The 13,854-nt window shown below is 47.4% G+C and overlaps 3 protein-coding genes across 5 annotated transcripts; 1 reads left to right on the top strand and 2 right to left on the bottom strand.

Annotated features, from left to right (window-relative positions):
* Positions 1 to 117: 117 nt before the first annotated feature.
* Positions 118 to 3,620, top strand: B3gnt4 (UDP-GlcNAc:betaGal beta-1,3-N-acetylglucosaminyltransferase 4). Its single transcript, XM_046446108.2, has one exon. The coding sequence runs from the start codon at positions 2,409 to 2,411 to the stop codon at positions 3,456 to 3,458; it is 1,050 nt and encodes a 349-aa protein (XP_046302064.1). The 5' UTR covers positions 118 to 2,408; the 3' UTR covers positions 3,459 to 3,620.
* A 358-nt stretch (positions 3,621 to 3,978) lies between these two features.
* Diablo (diablo IAP-binding mitochondrial protein) lies at positions 3,979 to 10,571 on the bottom strand. 3 transcript variants are annotated; one of them, XM_046446109.2, is made up of 6 exons: positions 10,429 to 10,571; positions 9,506 to 9,623; positions 6,412 to 6,543; positions 5,423 to 5,533; positions 5,161 to 5,257; positions 3,979 to 4,846 (listed from the first exon to the last, which is right to left on the bottom strand). In XM_046446109.2, the coding sequence occupies exons 1-6, from the start codon at positions 10,524 to 10,526 to the stop codon at positions 4,650 to 4,652; spliced, it is 753 nt and encodes a 250-aa protein (XP_046302065.1). In that variant the 5' UTR covers positions 10,527 to 10,571; the 3' UTR covers positions 3,979 to 4,649. The 3 variants fall into 3 exon arrangements, with proteins under 3 accessions (XP_046302065.1, XP_046302066.1, XP_058435823.1); XM_046446110.2 differs by having other exon boundaries at positions 9,506 to 9,587; positions 10,429 to 10,507; XM_058579840.1 differs by lacking the exon at positions 9,506 to 9,623 and having other exon boundaries at positions 10,429 to 10,447.
* Positions 10,572 to 10,587: 16 nt separating this feature from the next.
* Positions 10,588 to 13,807, bottom strand: LOC131424226 (uncharacterized). The gene is made up of 2 exons (XM_058579841.1): positions 11,751 to 13,807; positions 10,588 to 11,061 (listed from the first exon to the last, which is right to left on the bottom strand). The coding sequence occupies exon 2, from the start codon at positions 11,055 to 11,057 to the stop codon at positions 10,923 to 10,925; it is 135 nt and encodes a 44-aa protein (XP_058435824.1). The 5' UTR covers positions 11,058 to 11,061; positions 11,751 to 13,807; the 3' UTR covers positions 10,588 to 10,922.
* Between the last annotated feature and the right edge of the window lie 47 nt (positions 13,808 to 13,854).

Raw genomic sequence — 13,854 nt, 5'->3', positions numbered from 1 at the left:
CCGGGAGCACCCCGGGCGGGAGGGCGGCCGCAGGGTGAGGGAGAGCGAGGCGGGGCCGGAGCCCCCGGGCTGCGGAGGCCACTTGGGCCGGCGCGCGGCGGCCCCGCCCCCGGAAGCCCCGCCTCCGCCCGCGGCCTAGCCGGCGGCCCGAGCCCCGCGAGCTCGGCTCCCTGAAGCGCTCCATTTTCTGGCTCCGCGGTGCGAGCTTCTCTCCTGTGCCCCGACCCGGAGTCACGCTTAGGTACGTCAGGGGGACAGGTCGTGCAGGGCCTGGGACGGCTGCCACTCTTGCGCGGGGAGGAGGCGTGGGCTGCCCGTGCCTCCGCGCCCGGCACTGCGCGGCTACCGGCGCCGACTCTGGCCACGCACTTCCCGGCTGGTGGGCGACCTCCGGCTGGCGTGGTGCGAGGCCCCAGGGCCGCTAGGCTTTCGCGCCTCTCAGGGCAGAATGGTGCCCGGGCCCACCTGGGCAACCTGCCCCGCCGCCGCGCGCTACCCGCCGTGCTCCGCCCGGGGAAGAGTGTGTACCCCTAGCGGTGCTGGTCCTTGCTCTGGCGAGGGCAGTCCTTTTCATCCACAGAAAACCCTTGTGTTGGAAGAATGAATCTGACGTTGGCCCTTTCTCACCCAGTAGCGTGTTGTCAGTGAGGAACCCAGGCAGCTGTCACCCCAGGAACGCGCGCAGCCCCTCAGGACTCTGCATCCCTCTCGCGGGGTGTGAGCACCCTCTGAAGCCCACGCCGGGCTTTGGGGTCAGCAGAGCGATGGGGGAAGACGTCAGCTAGCAGGAGTTAAATTAGGATGCGCAGGTGTGTGGGACCAAGGCAGGCCCCCTGGCGAGATCCTGGTTCAGGCCGTCGGTGGCGTTCGATCCGGTTTCTCCTGTGGGGAATTGCGTGCAGTTTGGACGGCGAAAGGCGGATTTACGCAAGTTGGCGAGCCAGGGAGAGCTTTCTAAGATATCACGAACAGAACCAAAGCTCTGCGCCCTTCTCTGCTAGTGGAACCTCCCCGCGTCTGGGTTCCTTCCTCCCCTACAGCCGCAGATCCCGCATAACTGAGATCCAGGAGCTGCCACAATGCCACAGCCACACCTTGAATTCTAATTCATTCTCTAGAGGGTCTCCCTGTCTTATTACTTGGTTTTCTAATAGTCCATCAAAGCAGCATCAGCGACAGTGACCTTAAAACAATGAAAATTCTTTTGCTTCTCTGCCACAGCCTCCAGTGGTGCTCCTCAACCCTTCCCTGACCGCCTCGGGCTGCTGCTTTCACTTCACTTTGGCTTTGCTAGTTTTCCTCCTCCTCATTCACAGCAAATCACACTCCAGCGCACTTCCTCAACCCTGGCTACTTTAGCTCTACAAACAACTGTGGCCTCTGCCTGGCATGCACTTCCCCACATTTTTATGTGATCTGACCCCTTGCTTCAAAGGTCTTGCTTGAACATCCCCTTATCAAGTTCTTAGGTGAAGCAACCTTCCCCAAGCCACTTCATTAACTTCTTCTCAGTACATCTCTTGGTATGCATTTTGTGTTGTCTTGAATTAGCACTAGAAATGTTAGGGACAAGGATGATGTTAATACAGCTAGACATACTGAAGGAGAAAGATTGGGATGATGTGGCAATGAAGATCAAGGAAAGGGGACTGAGGGTGAAAGGGGAAAAGAGGCAGAGGCAAATGACAGGAGAAATTGAAATTTGGCTTTTCTCAACCTTCTCTTTGACAAACTTCACGACAGAACTCAAAACTCAGTAGTGGTAGGAAGGGGTAGGTGGCAGGGTAGCCTTAGTGCATATTCCCTGATACAGGTTTTCTTCCTGTCATGCTGTGTGATTTTTGACTTAAACCTTATTTCAGCTCATTCCACCAAGAAATCCAGAACACTGAGAGAAGATAGGTGGGGAGTGTTCTCTTGCTACCCTGCTGCATAGCTTCCAGTCCCTAACCTCAGTACCTGGGGCTCTGTCATCAGAAACACCCAACATAGGGCCTGCCATTTAACTGGTGCAGTGGTTTGGAGAGCTCTGAATGTCATCTCTCATGCTTAGAATGAATTTGACGCAAAGCTAAACTAAGTTTGCCCCATTTCACTGAAACTTTGTCAGGTAGTTTCCTGGAAAGGCTGTGAATGTTTATGGTGTCAATACGAGTGCAAGTCATTTTGGGAAAACATTGACCCCAGAGCCCTCCCCTCAGCAGAAAGCAGGCCAAAGCAGGTGTACTTAGTTCATCCTTGGGGGTGGGAAGAAAATCAAAGAGCCAAAGGATATGTTGAGAATAAAAGGCAATCCTGAATGAAGGCCAGCAAAGACTAGCTGCAGGGTTTCAGGACTCTGCTCAGCTCTCAGGGTCAGGGGTAGAGCACAGGAATGGCTCAGGCACTCTCTTCCTGCAGGGCCCACCATGTTGCACAGGCTGGGCTGGCTGCTGTTCTACAGTCTCATGGTACTGCTGCTCAGCTGTCTGCTCTTTCTGAAGGAGGTCCCCCTGGCAGGGGACCTCAAGACCCACCAATCCTTCTGGGAACCCTCTGGGGCTCACCACAGCCAGTGCCTACCCAATCGCACAGTGGCTAACACTTCCCTATCCCTGCCTGGTCGTCACCGCCTCTTCTTGACTTATCGCCACTGCCGAAATTTCTCTATCCTGCTGGAACCTTCAGGCTGTGCCAAGGACACCTTCCTGCTCTTGGCCATCAAATCTCAACCTGGTCACGTGGAGCAACGTGCAGCTATCCGCAGCACTTGGGGCCGAGCAGGGAGCTGGGTTAGGGACAGGCAGCTGAAGCTGGTGTTCCTACTCGGAGTGGCAGGGCCCACCCCCCCAGCTCAGCTGCTGGCCTATGAGAGTGGAGAGTTTGATGATATCCTACAGTGGGACTTTGTGGAGGATTTCTTCAACCTAACCCTTAAGGAGCTGCACTTACAGCGCTGGGTGGCAAGTGCTTGTCCTCATGCCCACTTCATGCTTAAGGGAGATGATGATGTCTTTGTCCATGTCCCCAATGTGCTAGAGTTCCTGGATGGCTGGGACCCAGCCCAGGACCTCCTGGTGGGAGATGTCATCCACCAGGCCCTGCCCAATAGGAACACCAGAGTCAAATACTTCATCCCACCCTCCATGTATAAGGCACGCCACTACCCACCCTATGCTGGGGGTAGAGGCTATGTCATGTCCAGAGCCACAATAAGGCACCTCCAAGCAGCCATGGAGGGGACTGAGCTCTTTCCTATTGATGTCGTCTTTGTGGGCATGTGCCTGAAGAAGCTGGGGGTACACCCCACACACCATGCTGGCTTTAAAACATTTGGAATACAGCAACCTCTGGACCCTTGCCTATATAGAGGGCTCCTGTTGGTACACCGCCTGAATCCTCTGGAAATGTGGACCATGTGGGCACTAGTGACAGACGAGGGGCTCAAGTGTGCAGCTACCCTCAAGCTTCAGCACTGAGGAGTGAGTGGAGCGACAGCCCTAGAGTTGACTCAGTTGATTCTCATGAAGACAAACTGAAAACCTCAAAAATGGATCCTTGAGGGTCTAAAAGAAATGCCGATTTCATTTTTGTAAACCATTCCTATCTTGTTAGCTCTCATTAAAAATGCTAAAATTGGGGCTGGGGATGTGACTCAAGTGGTAGCGCACTCGCCTGGCATGCGTGTGGTACGGGTTCGATCCTCAGCACCACATACAAACAAAGATGTTATGTCCACCGAAAACTAAAAAAAATAAATAAATAAAAATGCTAAAATTTGGGGCTGGGGCACCACATATAAACAAAGATCGACAATTAAAAATTTTTTTAAATTAAAAAAAAAATGCTAAAACTTGGTGTATCCAGCATTAGCTGGACGAGAGCCAAAACTTAGCAAACACTGCCAGAAATCCAAAGGGGATCCCTAGGGCCCTTTGGGGCTCTGCAATGGGCAATGAAGGAAGGTGCCTGCATAGGGCCCCAGAAGACACACAAAAGTTAAGTGGAAAAAAATACATATATTCTCCTTTGGCTACAATAGAGAAACTCAAAGAAGGAAACACGAGAAGCATGTGTTAAGTCCTGTTGGGAGCACCAGGTGAACACTCTGCATTCATTCCCTTCACAGTTACACTCTTGGCTCCTTGGCCTTACCTGTACAAGGAGCTGGTGGTAAGGCCATATCAGAGAAGGCATTACATATGCTTAAAGAGAAATCTTAAAAACCTGACAGTCTCCCCTTCCCCACCAAACTCAAATTCCTATGGAGGGAATAAACACTAAATCATATTTGAAAATCTGAGTAAGCTTGAAACTGAGGTTAAACAGCTATTGAACTTAAGGAAGTGACTAAAAGACCCCTCTCTGGCCCTGGCCAGTGAAATGCTTTGGGTATAAGGTTAAAAATGAGAGAGCAGGTATGCTGAGGGGGGTGCAAGGTTAAACAGGGCACATACAGTGCCCATGGATTAACAACCAGGTCCAGTAAAAGCTGAGACCATAGGGGAAAGGGCCAGGCATTCAGAGCTCACAAAGGCTTCTGGCCTGATAGGCCAGGGTAGGGCCTGCCGCCTCTTCTCTGGGTAGAGAGAATTGTGCTGTGCTGGGTGGATGGCATCTACCTCTGCTTTCCCCACTGAGTGGGTAGAAAGGGCAGCCAGCTTGGGCCCTCAATCTTCACGCAGGTAGGCCTCCTGTTCCTGGTCGGCCCTCTCGTCCCTTCCCTCTTGTGATTTCTGGTGTAGCTCCTGTGTTTGCGCTTCAGCCAGCTTGGTTTCTGCTTTCTGGGAGAGCTGGCGCACCTCCTGCACCTGCGATTTCACCAGCTGAATGTGGTTTCTGGCAGTTATAGAGGCCTGATCTGCTCCTGCCAAAAGATGGGACAACTGCCTGAGCAGGGTAGAAGGCACACATGGACACAAGGAAAGCCTGGGGCCCTGAGGCTGTCATGTGAGTCCCTCTTGGGGTCATGTTCCCTAACTGGTCTAGCTACAAGGGTGGTCATTTGTCCTAATATGCAAATAAAATGTTGGTTATTTTGGAAATGGGGAAAATTTCTCAAAGCTAAATAATGGTCATCAATTACATCATCTAATCTAAATCTCTAATCTTACAGCTAAGATGAAAAATCAACTGGTACTTCCCTTATCAGAAACAAAACAAAAAAACCCTTCAACCTACCAGATTGGTATGCAGCTTCTGCTGCCATCTCTGAAAGACCAACTGCAGTCATCCAGGTGGTTTCAAGCTTCAAGTATTCTTGTTGTTTTGAAGTCATCTGTAAAGTTAGCAAAAAGCTTTAGGCAATACAAAGAGTTAAATGGATTTATTCAAACTAGCAGATTTAGAATGAATAGTTTATTAGACACTTTAATCCAAAAATTTGGAAATCACAATGAGGTAGGAACACTAATACAAAAGTGCTTGACAATCTTTTGCTTACCTCAACTCTGGCTCCTATAATCACCTGCCATACTTCATCTTCCTCCTGTGAATTCATTTTCCCAAGTAAACTTGTATATTGTCGGTACAGAGAAATTAAGGTATAAACAGCCTACAAATACAGAATGAATAAATCTGTGTAAAATAAGTGAGGCACATCAGAAGGATTAGTGATATTTATACCTCAAAGAGGTGAAGTCCCATTTTAACAAACTGGCTCTCCAGTCCTTGTGCCTCACTGAAATTACACTACTCTTAAGAAATAAAGGCATCATTCCAGAACAGTTACATCTTTACCTAAAACATGTTTTTTTTTTTTTAAAAAAAATGTGCTAGCAATTCAGATGCAAAGTAGAGGAAAAATCAAAAGGTTGAGGGGAAAAAAGTACTTACAAAATAAACGTGTAAATAAGGCATTTACAAAAAAAAAAAAGTTTGTTTTTTTTTTTTTGAGAGCAGGTCCATGTTATTCATTATTCAGCCTGGCCTCCAATTCCTGGGGTCTACCCTCCTGCCTCAGTCCCTTGAGTAGTCGGGGAGTTGGCTGCTTTTAAATACCCATATATGCTTTTCTTTTAGCTCTAATCACTGGTTTTAAAACAATCCTCACAGGGTAACCTCTGATGGTAGACTTTGGGCCCTTTTATCCCTTTTTGAACCAGATTATCTTGGAGTGTGTTTTATATAGAGAGCTACTATATATATTCCGCCCCCCCCCACCCCCGGAAAAAAAAAGGAGGGAAATTCTACAAAAAGCATAAAAAAAAATTTAATGAAGACTCAAGCAGCTTTTTTTTTTTTTTTTTTTTGGTAAAAGCTAGACAGTAAATATTTTAGGCTTCAACAGAGGACTAAAACTACTCAAGGACAATGCATAAATAAATGAGCTGGGCTAAGTTCTGATAAAATAAACATCCCACCAGATTAGGTTGTGAGCCATAATTTGCAAACAACTGGTTGAGAATATCAAAGACTTAGCAAGAGACCTACCTTAGTATATTCAGTGATTGCTTCAATCAATGCATATGTAGTTTGAGAGAGAAAGGTGGAGGTGCTATCTGTTACCAAAGACACAGCCCTCCTCATTAATGCTTCATTACTAAGAGAATGAGGCTCTGATTTCTGAAAGACACAAACATTATCATTTGACTTCCAACCTATATAAAATAAAGCTCATGCTGAGAACTTCATCAAGGACAGCCAAGAAAAAAAAATTCTCATGGTTGCTTATACACTGCAACTGTGCTATACTTATTTGGGCTAATTTTTATTTTAGGCTTTATGATGACTATTTTAGGCAATACAGAGAAAAAAAAGAGTGTGCCTTCTATTTTTCCCCCCATTTTCCATTCCAGAGAGCAAAGTACTTTGTGTGTGTGTGTGTGTGTGTGTGTGTGTGTCAGAGAGAGAGAGAGAGAAGGGGGGGAGTATCTAACCCAGGGGTACTCTACCACTAAGCAACATCTCCAACCCATTTTTCATTTTTTTTACTTTGAGACAGGGTCTCGCTAAATTGCTGACGATGTTTTCAAACTTGAGATCCTCCTGCCTCAGCCTCCTGAGCCACTGGAATTACAGGCATGTGCCATCACGTGCAGCTGCAGCCCAAGAAATAATTTTTGATACATGAACAAATGAACAAACATTCTTATAGATAAAATAAGAATTTTATCTACATCTTTCAATCAAGTAATTACCATGTACATGTATTGAGAAGCTACAAAGGGAAGAATGACATATTGGCTCACAAGAAGCCAATTTCTTTTTAAAAAAATTTTTTTTGGTAGTTGTAGATAGAATGCCTTTATTTTATTTGTTTATTTTTACATGTGCTAAGGATTGAATCCAGTGCCTCATACATGCTAGGAAAGTGCTCTGCCACTGAGCCCCAACTCCAAGAAGCTAATTTTGACATAATATACCGATTAACTTAAGCCTACAGAATATGCTGGTTTTTTTTCTTTTTTTTTTTTTGGTACTGGGGATTAAACCTCGGGGTGCTTTATCACTGAGCGACATCCTCAACCCTTTTTATTTTTTTAAATTTTCTTTAATTTTTTTTAGTTGTGGACAAAATACTTTTGTTTTATTTATTTATATGTAGTGCTGAGGATCGAACTCAGTGCTTCACACGTGCTAGGCAAGTGCTCTACCACTGAGCTATAACCCCAGTCCTTTTTATTTTGAGACAAGGTCATCTTCTTTTTTTTTTTTTTTAGAGAGAGAGAGAGAATTTTTTAATATTTATTTTCTAGTTTTCGGCAGACACAACATCTTTCTTTGTATGTGGTGCTGAGGATCGAACCCGGGCCGCACGCATGCCAGGAGAGCGTGCTACCGCTTGAGCCACATCCCCAGCCCGAGACAAGGTCTTGATAAGTTGTTTAGGGCCTCGTTAAATTTCCTAGGCTGGCCTTAAACTTGGGATCCTCTGGAATCACTGGTATTATAGGCATGTGCCACTGCACACAGCCACAGTGTGCTAATTTTACAATGTGTTTTTGCTTGTTCCTCACAACACTGCAGGTATGACTTCTTTTTAAAAAATGATTAAATGGAAGCTCACAGAACTTACGTAACATTTTCAAAGTCACACATGTAGCCCTCAATCCCTTTCCCTTATGGTCTGCAGACAAAGTAGAATGTCATGGAGACATCATCAGATATCAAAATATACATGTTAAGTGGCCAGAAAGAGGGATGGTTTTGGGCCAGAAACGAGGACAGGTTTTATAGATAGGACTTGATATTGCAGACAGCTAGGATTAGAATGGTCAAGCATCATAGGAAGAAAAAATGAGGAAAAAAAATACATTTGTTACACAAATGTAGCTCAGGGTTTTTAAAGTGCTCCTGTGTTCAGTCCCCAATACTGCAAAATAAAAAATAAAAATACCCTGTGGCTTTTTCAGAAATAAAATTCAAAGCTTTACAATAGTCCACAAAGTACAAAGCATACGATATGATCCAAACTTAATCCTGTGACCTTACCTATTAACTTACATCCTCATTCTATTCTAGATGACATTAGCATCTTTACTGTTCCTCAAAAATACCAGCATAAGCCCGGTGCAGTGGCCTACACCTGTAATCCCAGCGGCTTGGGAGGCTGAGACAGGAGGATCTTGAGTTCAAAGCCAGCCGCAGCAAAAGTGAGGCACTAAGCAACTCAGTGAGACCCTGTCTATAAATAAAATACAAAATAGGGCTGGGATGTGGCTTAGTGGTGCCCTTGAGTTCAATCCCTGGTACCAAAACAAAAACAAAACAAACACCCAGTATATTACTACTTCTAGCCCCCTCCCCCCCCTCCACTTTGGTATATTGGGAATTGAACCCTGAAGTGCTCTACCTCCAAGTTACAACGCCAGACCTTTTAGATTTATTTTGAGACAGGGTCTTCCTAAGTTGTTGTGGCTGGCCTCAAAAACTTGCAATATTCCCACCTTAGTCTCCAGAGTAGTTAGGATTATACTTTTAGGTCTTTGCACCTAACAATTCCTTCTGCCTGGCAGTCTCTTCCCTCCACTGGATAGTATAATATTTCGAATCATAATTCAGATTTCTAATATTTAAATTTTACCTTATCAGAGTAGCTTTTCTTGACCCATTTGTAAATAATAATAAACAATTCCCTCCTAGTATACTCCCCATTTACTATTTGTTTTCTTCAGAGTGCTTATCACCAGCACACATTTTATATTTCTTTTCTTCTATCTTCCCAGAATGTAAATTTTATGACAACAGGAATTTCAAGGTTTGTTTTTGCTCACTTTTAGATTCCCAGTATATGACATACAAAAGTTTTTCATTAAATTATTGCTGAATTATTATTTTGTTGACATGATATTCTTTTATTTCACTCTACTCATATGCAACTTGAGGTACTGTTCCTATAAAATGAGACAATAAAAAAATGGTAACATAAATGTACCTGCTCAACTCGGAAAAGAAAATGCTGGCACAATAAACAGCATCATGTGGGGGACTGGGAAGACTGGTTGTAACTACAGCAGTTTGTATGATGTTCACTTGAGACTTCAAAGGGATACCGCTAAGAAACAGTCACATAATAGTACTTCACCTGAGCAATAGGAACTGCACACAAGGTTACACCAAATGCAGCCGCCACCGTTTTGTGCCATGGTCTTATTAATAAGCGTTTCCTAGAATTAACCACAACAGGAACACACTGTCGGTACCTAGAAATAGAAGCCAAACTTTTAAAGTGCGACCATCAATCTGTAAAAAGCCTCTATGACTTATTTGTAAGGGTTGGAAACGCAAACCAGGCCAAGCAGGACGTGAAAGTAGCCTAAAAGTGACACTAAGTGTGTCAGAACAGTGGGAGGCTTGGGGCCTGGAAAGCCCCTGCCTTGGGCCAAGGGTCGGGAGCTTTCCATCAGGTGTGGAAGTCTGAAATGTAGCTTCAAGGCTGCTACAAACTTGAAGCCAAATTAAACTCCTGCAAGCAGGATTTAGCTTTGCCCAAGAGCTCCGGCTAGAATCGCCTGGACAAACTGGCGAGACCTTGTCGCAAAACAGAAAATAACAAGGACTGTGGCTGAGCGGGACAGCCCCTGGTTTGGTCCCCAGTACGCAAAAGCAAAGCCCCGAGCGGACAGGTCGGGAGGGCAACGCCGACTTTGAGACGTCGTCTCCTGGCGCGCGCCCGCCGCGGAGACGACGTCCTCCACTTTTCTCTCTCTCCCTCCCCAGGCCCTCTCTCAACCCCCTCGGGACGCCGTCCGACTGATGGAACATCAGCCCGGGCTGGGGGAACTCGCTCTAGGGAGCCGGAGTAATGGAAAAGGGGAAGGCGAAGCTGGACCCAGGCGCGACCGAAGACGGAGGCGGAGCCCGAGTCCTACTGGGCTTCAAAGGGGGGCGGGACGCCGCGTCCAAAGGAAGAGCGCGCACCAAGGTCGGCGCTTCCGACCCGGCACAGTGCTCTCTGCGTTGCCTATCCTCCTCCATTTCTGCCCCAGTCCACGACCGCAGCCGTACCTGAAGAAGGAGACTACGCTTCTGGATAGCCAACTCCTCACAGCCGCCATCCCGCGGCGGGCGGACGCCGGACGCACACGCCGGAAGTGACGCAGCATCGCGAGCGGCGGGCGGGGCACCGCCTCCTTCACCTGAGAGGACCTGGCCCCCATGGCCACGCCCTCACCCGAGGAAGCAGTTAGGATTGGACAGATGGGGAGCGAGGGGGCGGGGCCCGGGGCAACGGCTGTAACGGCCGCGCCGGGCTCGCAACCGTTGTAGATTCCGCGCGGGGCGGGGAACGCCTTGGGCCAGAAGGCGCTGAGCTGAGTCGCGCGTGATGACACGAGCGATGGGTCGGGGTTTGGGTTGAGGCCGCCCCTCGAGGGGCAACCTGGGCGCGCGCGTCAGGCGCAGAGCTCTTTGGCTAGCCGGTCCGGCTGGGCTCAGCCGTCCGCCGAGGGGGGCGGAGCAGCGCCGGGTTCGTGCCCGGTGGGGGCGGGGCGCCGGCGCTGTCACTTCAGCACCAGGAAGTAGGTGGTCCAACCGGCCAGCAGCAGCGCCCCGATGAGTACCGTGTAGCTGAGGAGAACGAAGGCGAGCAGCTCCCGCAGCACCTGCAGCACGTGGATGGTGGACGACGCCGGCATTGCCCTGCGGGAGCCGTGGAAAGACCCTGAGCTCGCAGAGGACAGCTCCCGAGCCAGCCCCGTCCTGGGCAGGGGTTGTGGCGGAAAACAGGTCCTGGCCCTCAAACTGAGACCCCAACAGTGCCAATTCTTCCAAAACACCCTCCGCTTTGCATTTGCAGTGGAGAGCTGCTTCTAAAGCAAAAGTCGCTCTCATTCTTCCGCTCAGATCTGGGCTCCGAGGAGGCAAAAGCCTGGTCCTTTCCAGCCCCAGCCCTCTCCTACTCCTGAATTTTTAATGCCGCGGGTGCCACTAATGGGCTTGTGGAGTAAAGCTTGCTTTTCCCATCACTCAAGCTCAGCTCTGGGAAGGAAGGGAAGGCACAGGCCTTCACTGTAGCCCCTCTGCCATTTCCCTGGCCCCAAGGCTTCTCAATAGCAGACTTTGAGGATTTTTGCTTTGTAAAGTCCAGCATGCTTGTCTTCTGGCCAGCCAGGATTGCTGGGGTGCCAAACTGATTGCTGGAGCATCAGTTTGACTGGGCTTGTCTCCCTTCCACCGTGTCTTGTGCATCTGTCCCAGCCCTCCTAACTTCACCTCAGACAGAATCCAGTGGGGTAAGAATCAAAGCAGCTTTTTACCTTCTTTGCTGCCTGCCCAGCAGCTCCCCTCAGTGCCAGCCATTAGCTTCCCTCTTTCCCTATTTCACTCACTTGGCAAAGTTTCCACGACTCTTCCACTGTCGCAGCTTGTGGCTCCTCTCTGTTCTGGTGCTAAAGGTTGGCTTCTGCACACTCCAGCGATCTGAGCAGAGCTGTGAGGTCTTCAGGCAGCAACCGCTCTCAACAACTAGGTGTGGTCTAGCGACCAATTACAACCTCGGTGTGGTCCCTGAGCTCTCAGGAAACTGCGCAGGCAATCCCCAGGCCAGGCGGGGCACTGGCAACTCTGTCTGCCCTCTCCTGTATCACCTCCATGGCCCACAGGGCTCCGCAGGAGTTTGCAAAATTCCTGGCTCAAATGGGCTCAATAAGCAATACACTAGGGGGTATTTCAAGCCTCTTCTTGTCTTGCTAGTCTAAACACTTTAGGTGGACTATGGTGCCAATAGTTCTAATAAACAAGTCCCATCTACTCAATCTGGAAAGCCATTGCCTTAAAATACGGGAGAGCATGCGGTGCGTGTGAAAACCAAGCTTAGATGACCAAGGGCTCCAGAGTACTAGATTCTAATTTACGAAGAGTTTAGCAGTTTACAGACTCCTTACACAGGCATCTTCCCAGGCATCTGTTTCCAATGTCAAGCCTCCAAATGTGAGGCTAAAGGAGCCAGGTGGGAAAGCAAAGAGCATTTTCCCAGAGGTAACAAGGAAAAGTATAAACTTTATGCTGCTTCTGATTATTTTGCTTATACTAGATTTTAGTTAAAGACTTTTTTGACCTTTGAAAAAGCAGGTACTGTGGATATCAACCATTTTATAAACATCATCATTCAGGAGCAAATGGTTCCTTAATTTAATCAGGATCTCTTATTATCAAATCATTGCCTTGGCCACAGCCTAACTAAAAACATGAGCAGAACATTATCAAGCTGCTCAGGAAGTAGTAATTGCTCCCCCAGAGAATTGGTCATCTGAAGGGCTTCAATGTCTTACCTTGTCAGAGGAAAGAAAGGATGGCTGAGATTTATAACCTTGCCCCATAACAAATAAGATAAAAAAAGTCGGGCTGTTCAAAGTAGGACCTATTCTGTGCGCTTTTAAGCTCTTATATCCTTCAAATGGCTATGTCAAGACAGTTACATGATCTAAACTTTGCAGCTTCTACTCACCCCCCAATTTGGGGATTTATTTATTTTTTTAAAAAGAGAGAGAATTTTAATATTTATTTTTTAGTTTTTCGGCGGACACATCTTTTTTTTTTTTTTTTTTATGTGATGCTGAGGATCAAACCAGGGCCGCAAAAGGCGAGCGCGCTACCGCTTGAGCCACATCCCCAGCCCCCAATTCGGGGTATTTACAGAAGTGGAGTAATTGAAGCTAAGAATGGCCACATGACATGAAAGCCTCATGAATTTGTTTAGAAGTTAGAATCTGAGAACTTTTATATCATTGCCCTTTCCTTCAATTTTCTGACAAAAAAGCATTCTCTATTTTCATAGTATGTGATTAAACCATAAGATTGCTGGGTTAGGCGTGGGGATATAGCTCAGTTGGTAGAGTGCTTGCCTCTTATGTGCAAGGTCAGCACCACATATGCACACACACAGGGAAAAAAACAAAACAAAACAAAAGCCCTGCTGGGTTTGGTGGTGTACGCTTAAAATCCCAGCCACTTGGGAGGCTGAGGCAGTAGGATCTCAAATTTGAGACCAGTCTTGGCAACTTAGCAAAACCCTATCTCAAAAGTAAAAAATCAAAAAGGGCTGGGTGTGTAACTTAGTGCTAGAGCATCCCTGGGTTCAATCCCCGCTAGTGCAAAACAAAACACAGGACTGAATACATCAGATACTATCTAGAGTACAGTTCATCATCTACAGATGGTCTGTGAGGCCTGCTTTCCTGTGCCTTGCTATCTTTATCACAGCCTCTCTTCCTGCCTACTTTAGTCACCTAGTATTTTAGTATTTTCTAAAAAAGTATTTTTGCTTGAATTCAGCTGATGAATACAAACACTTCTGTGCTTCTGTTGAGTGACAGGCCTTTTTTTTGGTGCTGGGGCTTGAACCCAGGGCCTTTTGCATGCTAACACACACTCTACCAATGAGCTTCACTCATCCCCAATCCTTGAATGTCTGTTTTTTAATCTTTCCTTTCT

The sequence above is a fragment of the Marmota monax genome, unplaced genomic scaffold (assembly GCF_021218885.2).
Source record: "Marmota monax isolate L192 unplaced genomic scaffold, Marmota_monax_Labrador192_F-V1.1 WCK01_AAM20220418_F8-fsc00092, whole genome shotgun sequence".
Taxonomy (NCBI): Eukaryota; Metazoa; Chordata; class Mammalia; order Rodentia; family Sciuridae; genus Marmota; species Marmota monax.
Note: the sequence above shows the minus strand (reverse complement) of the source record. Positions and strands in the feature narration are given on the sequence as shown.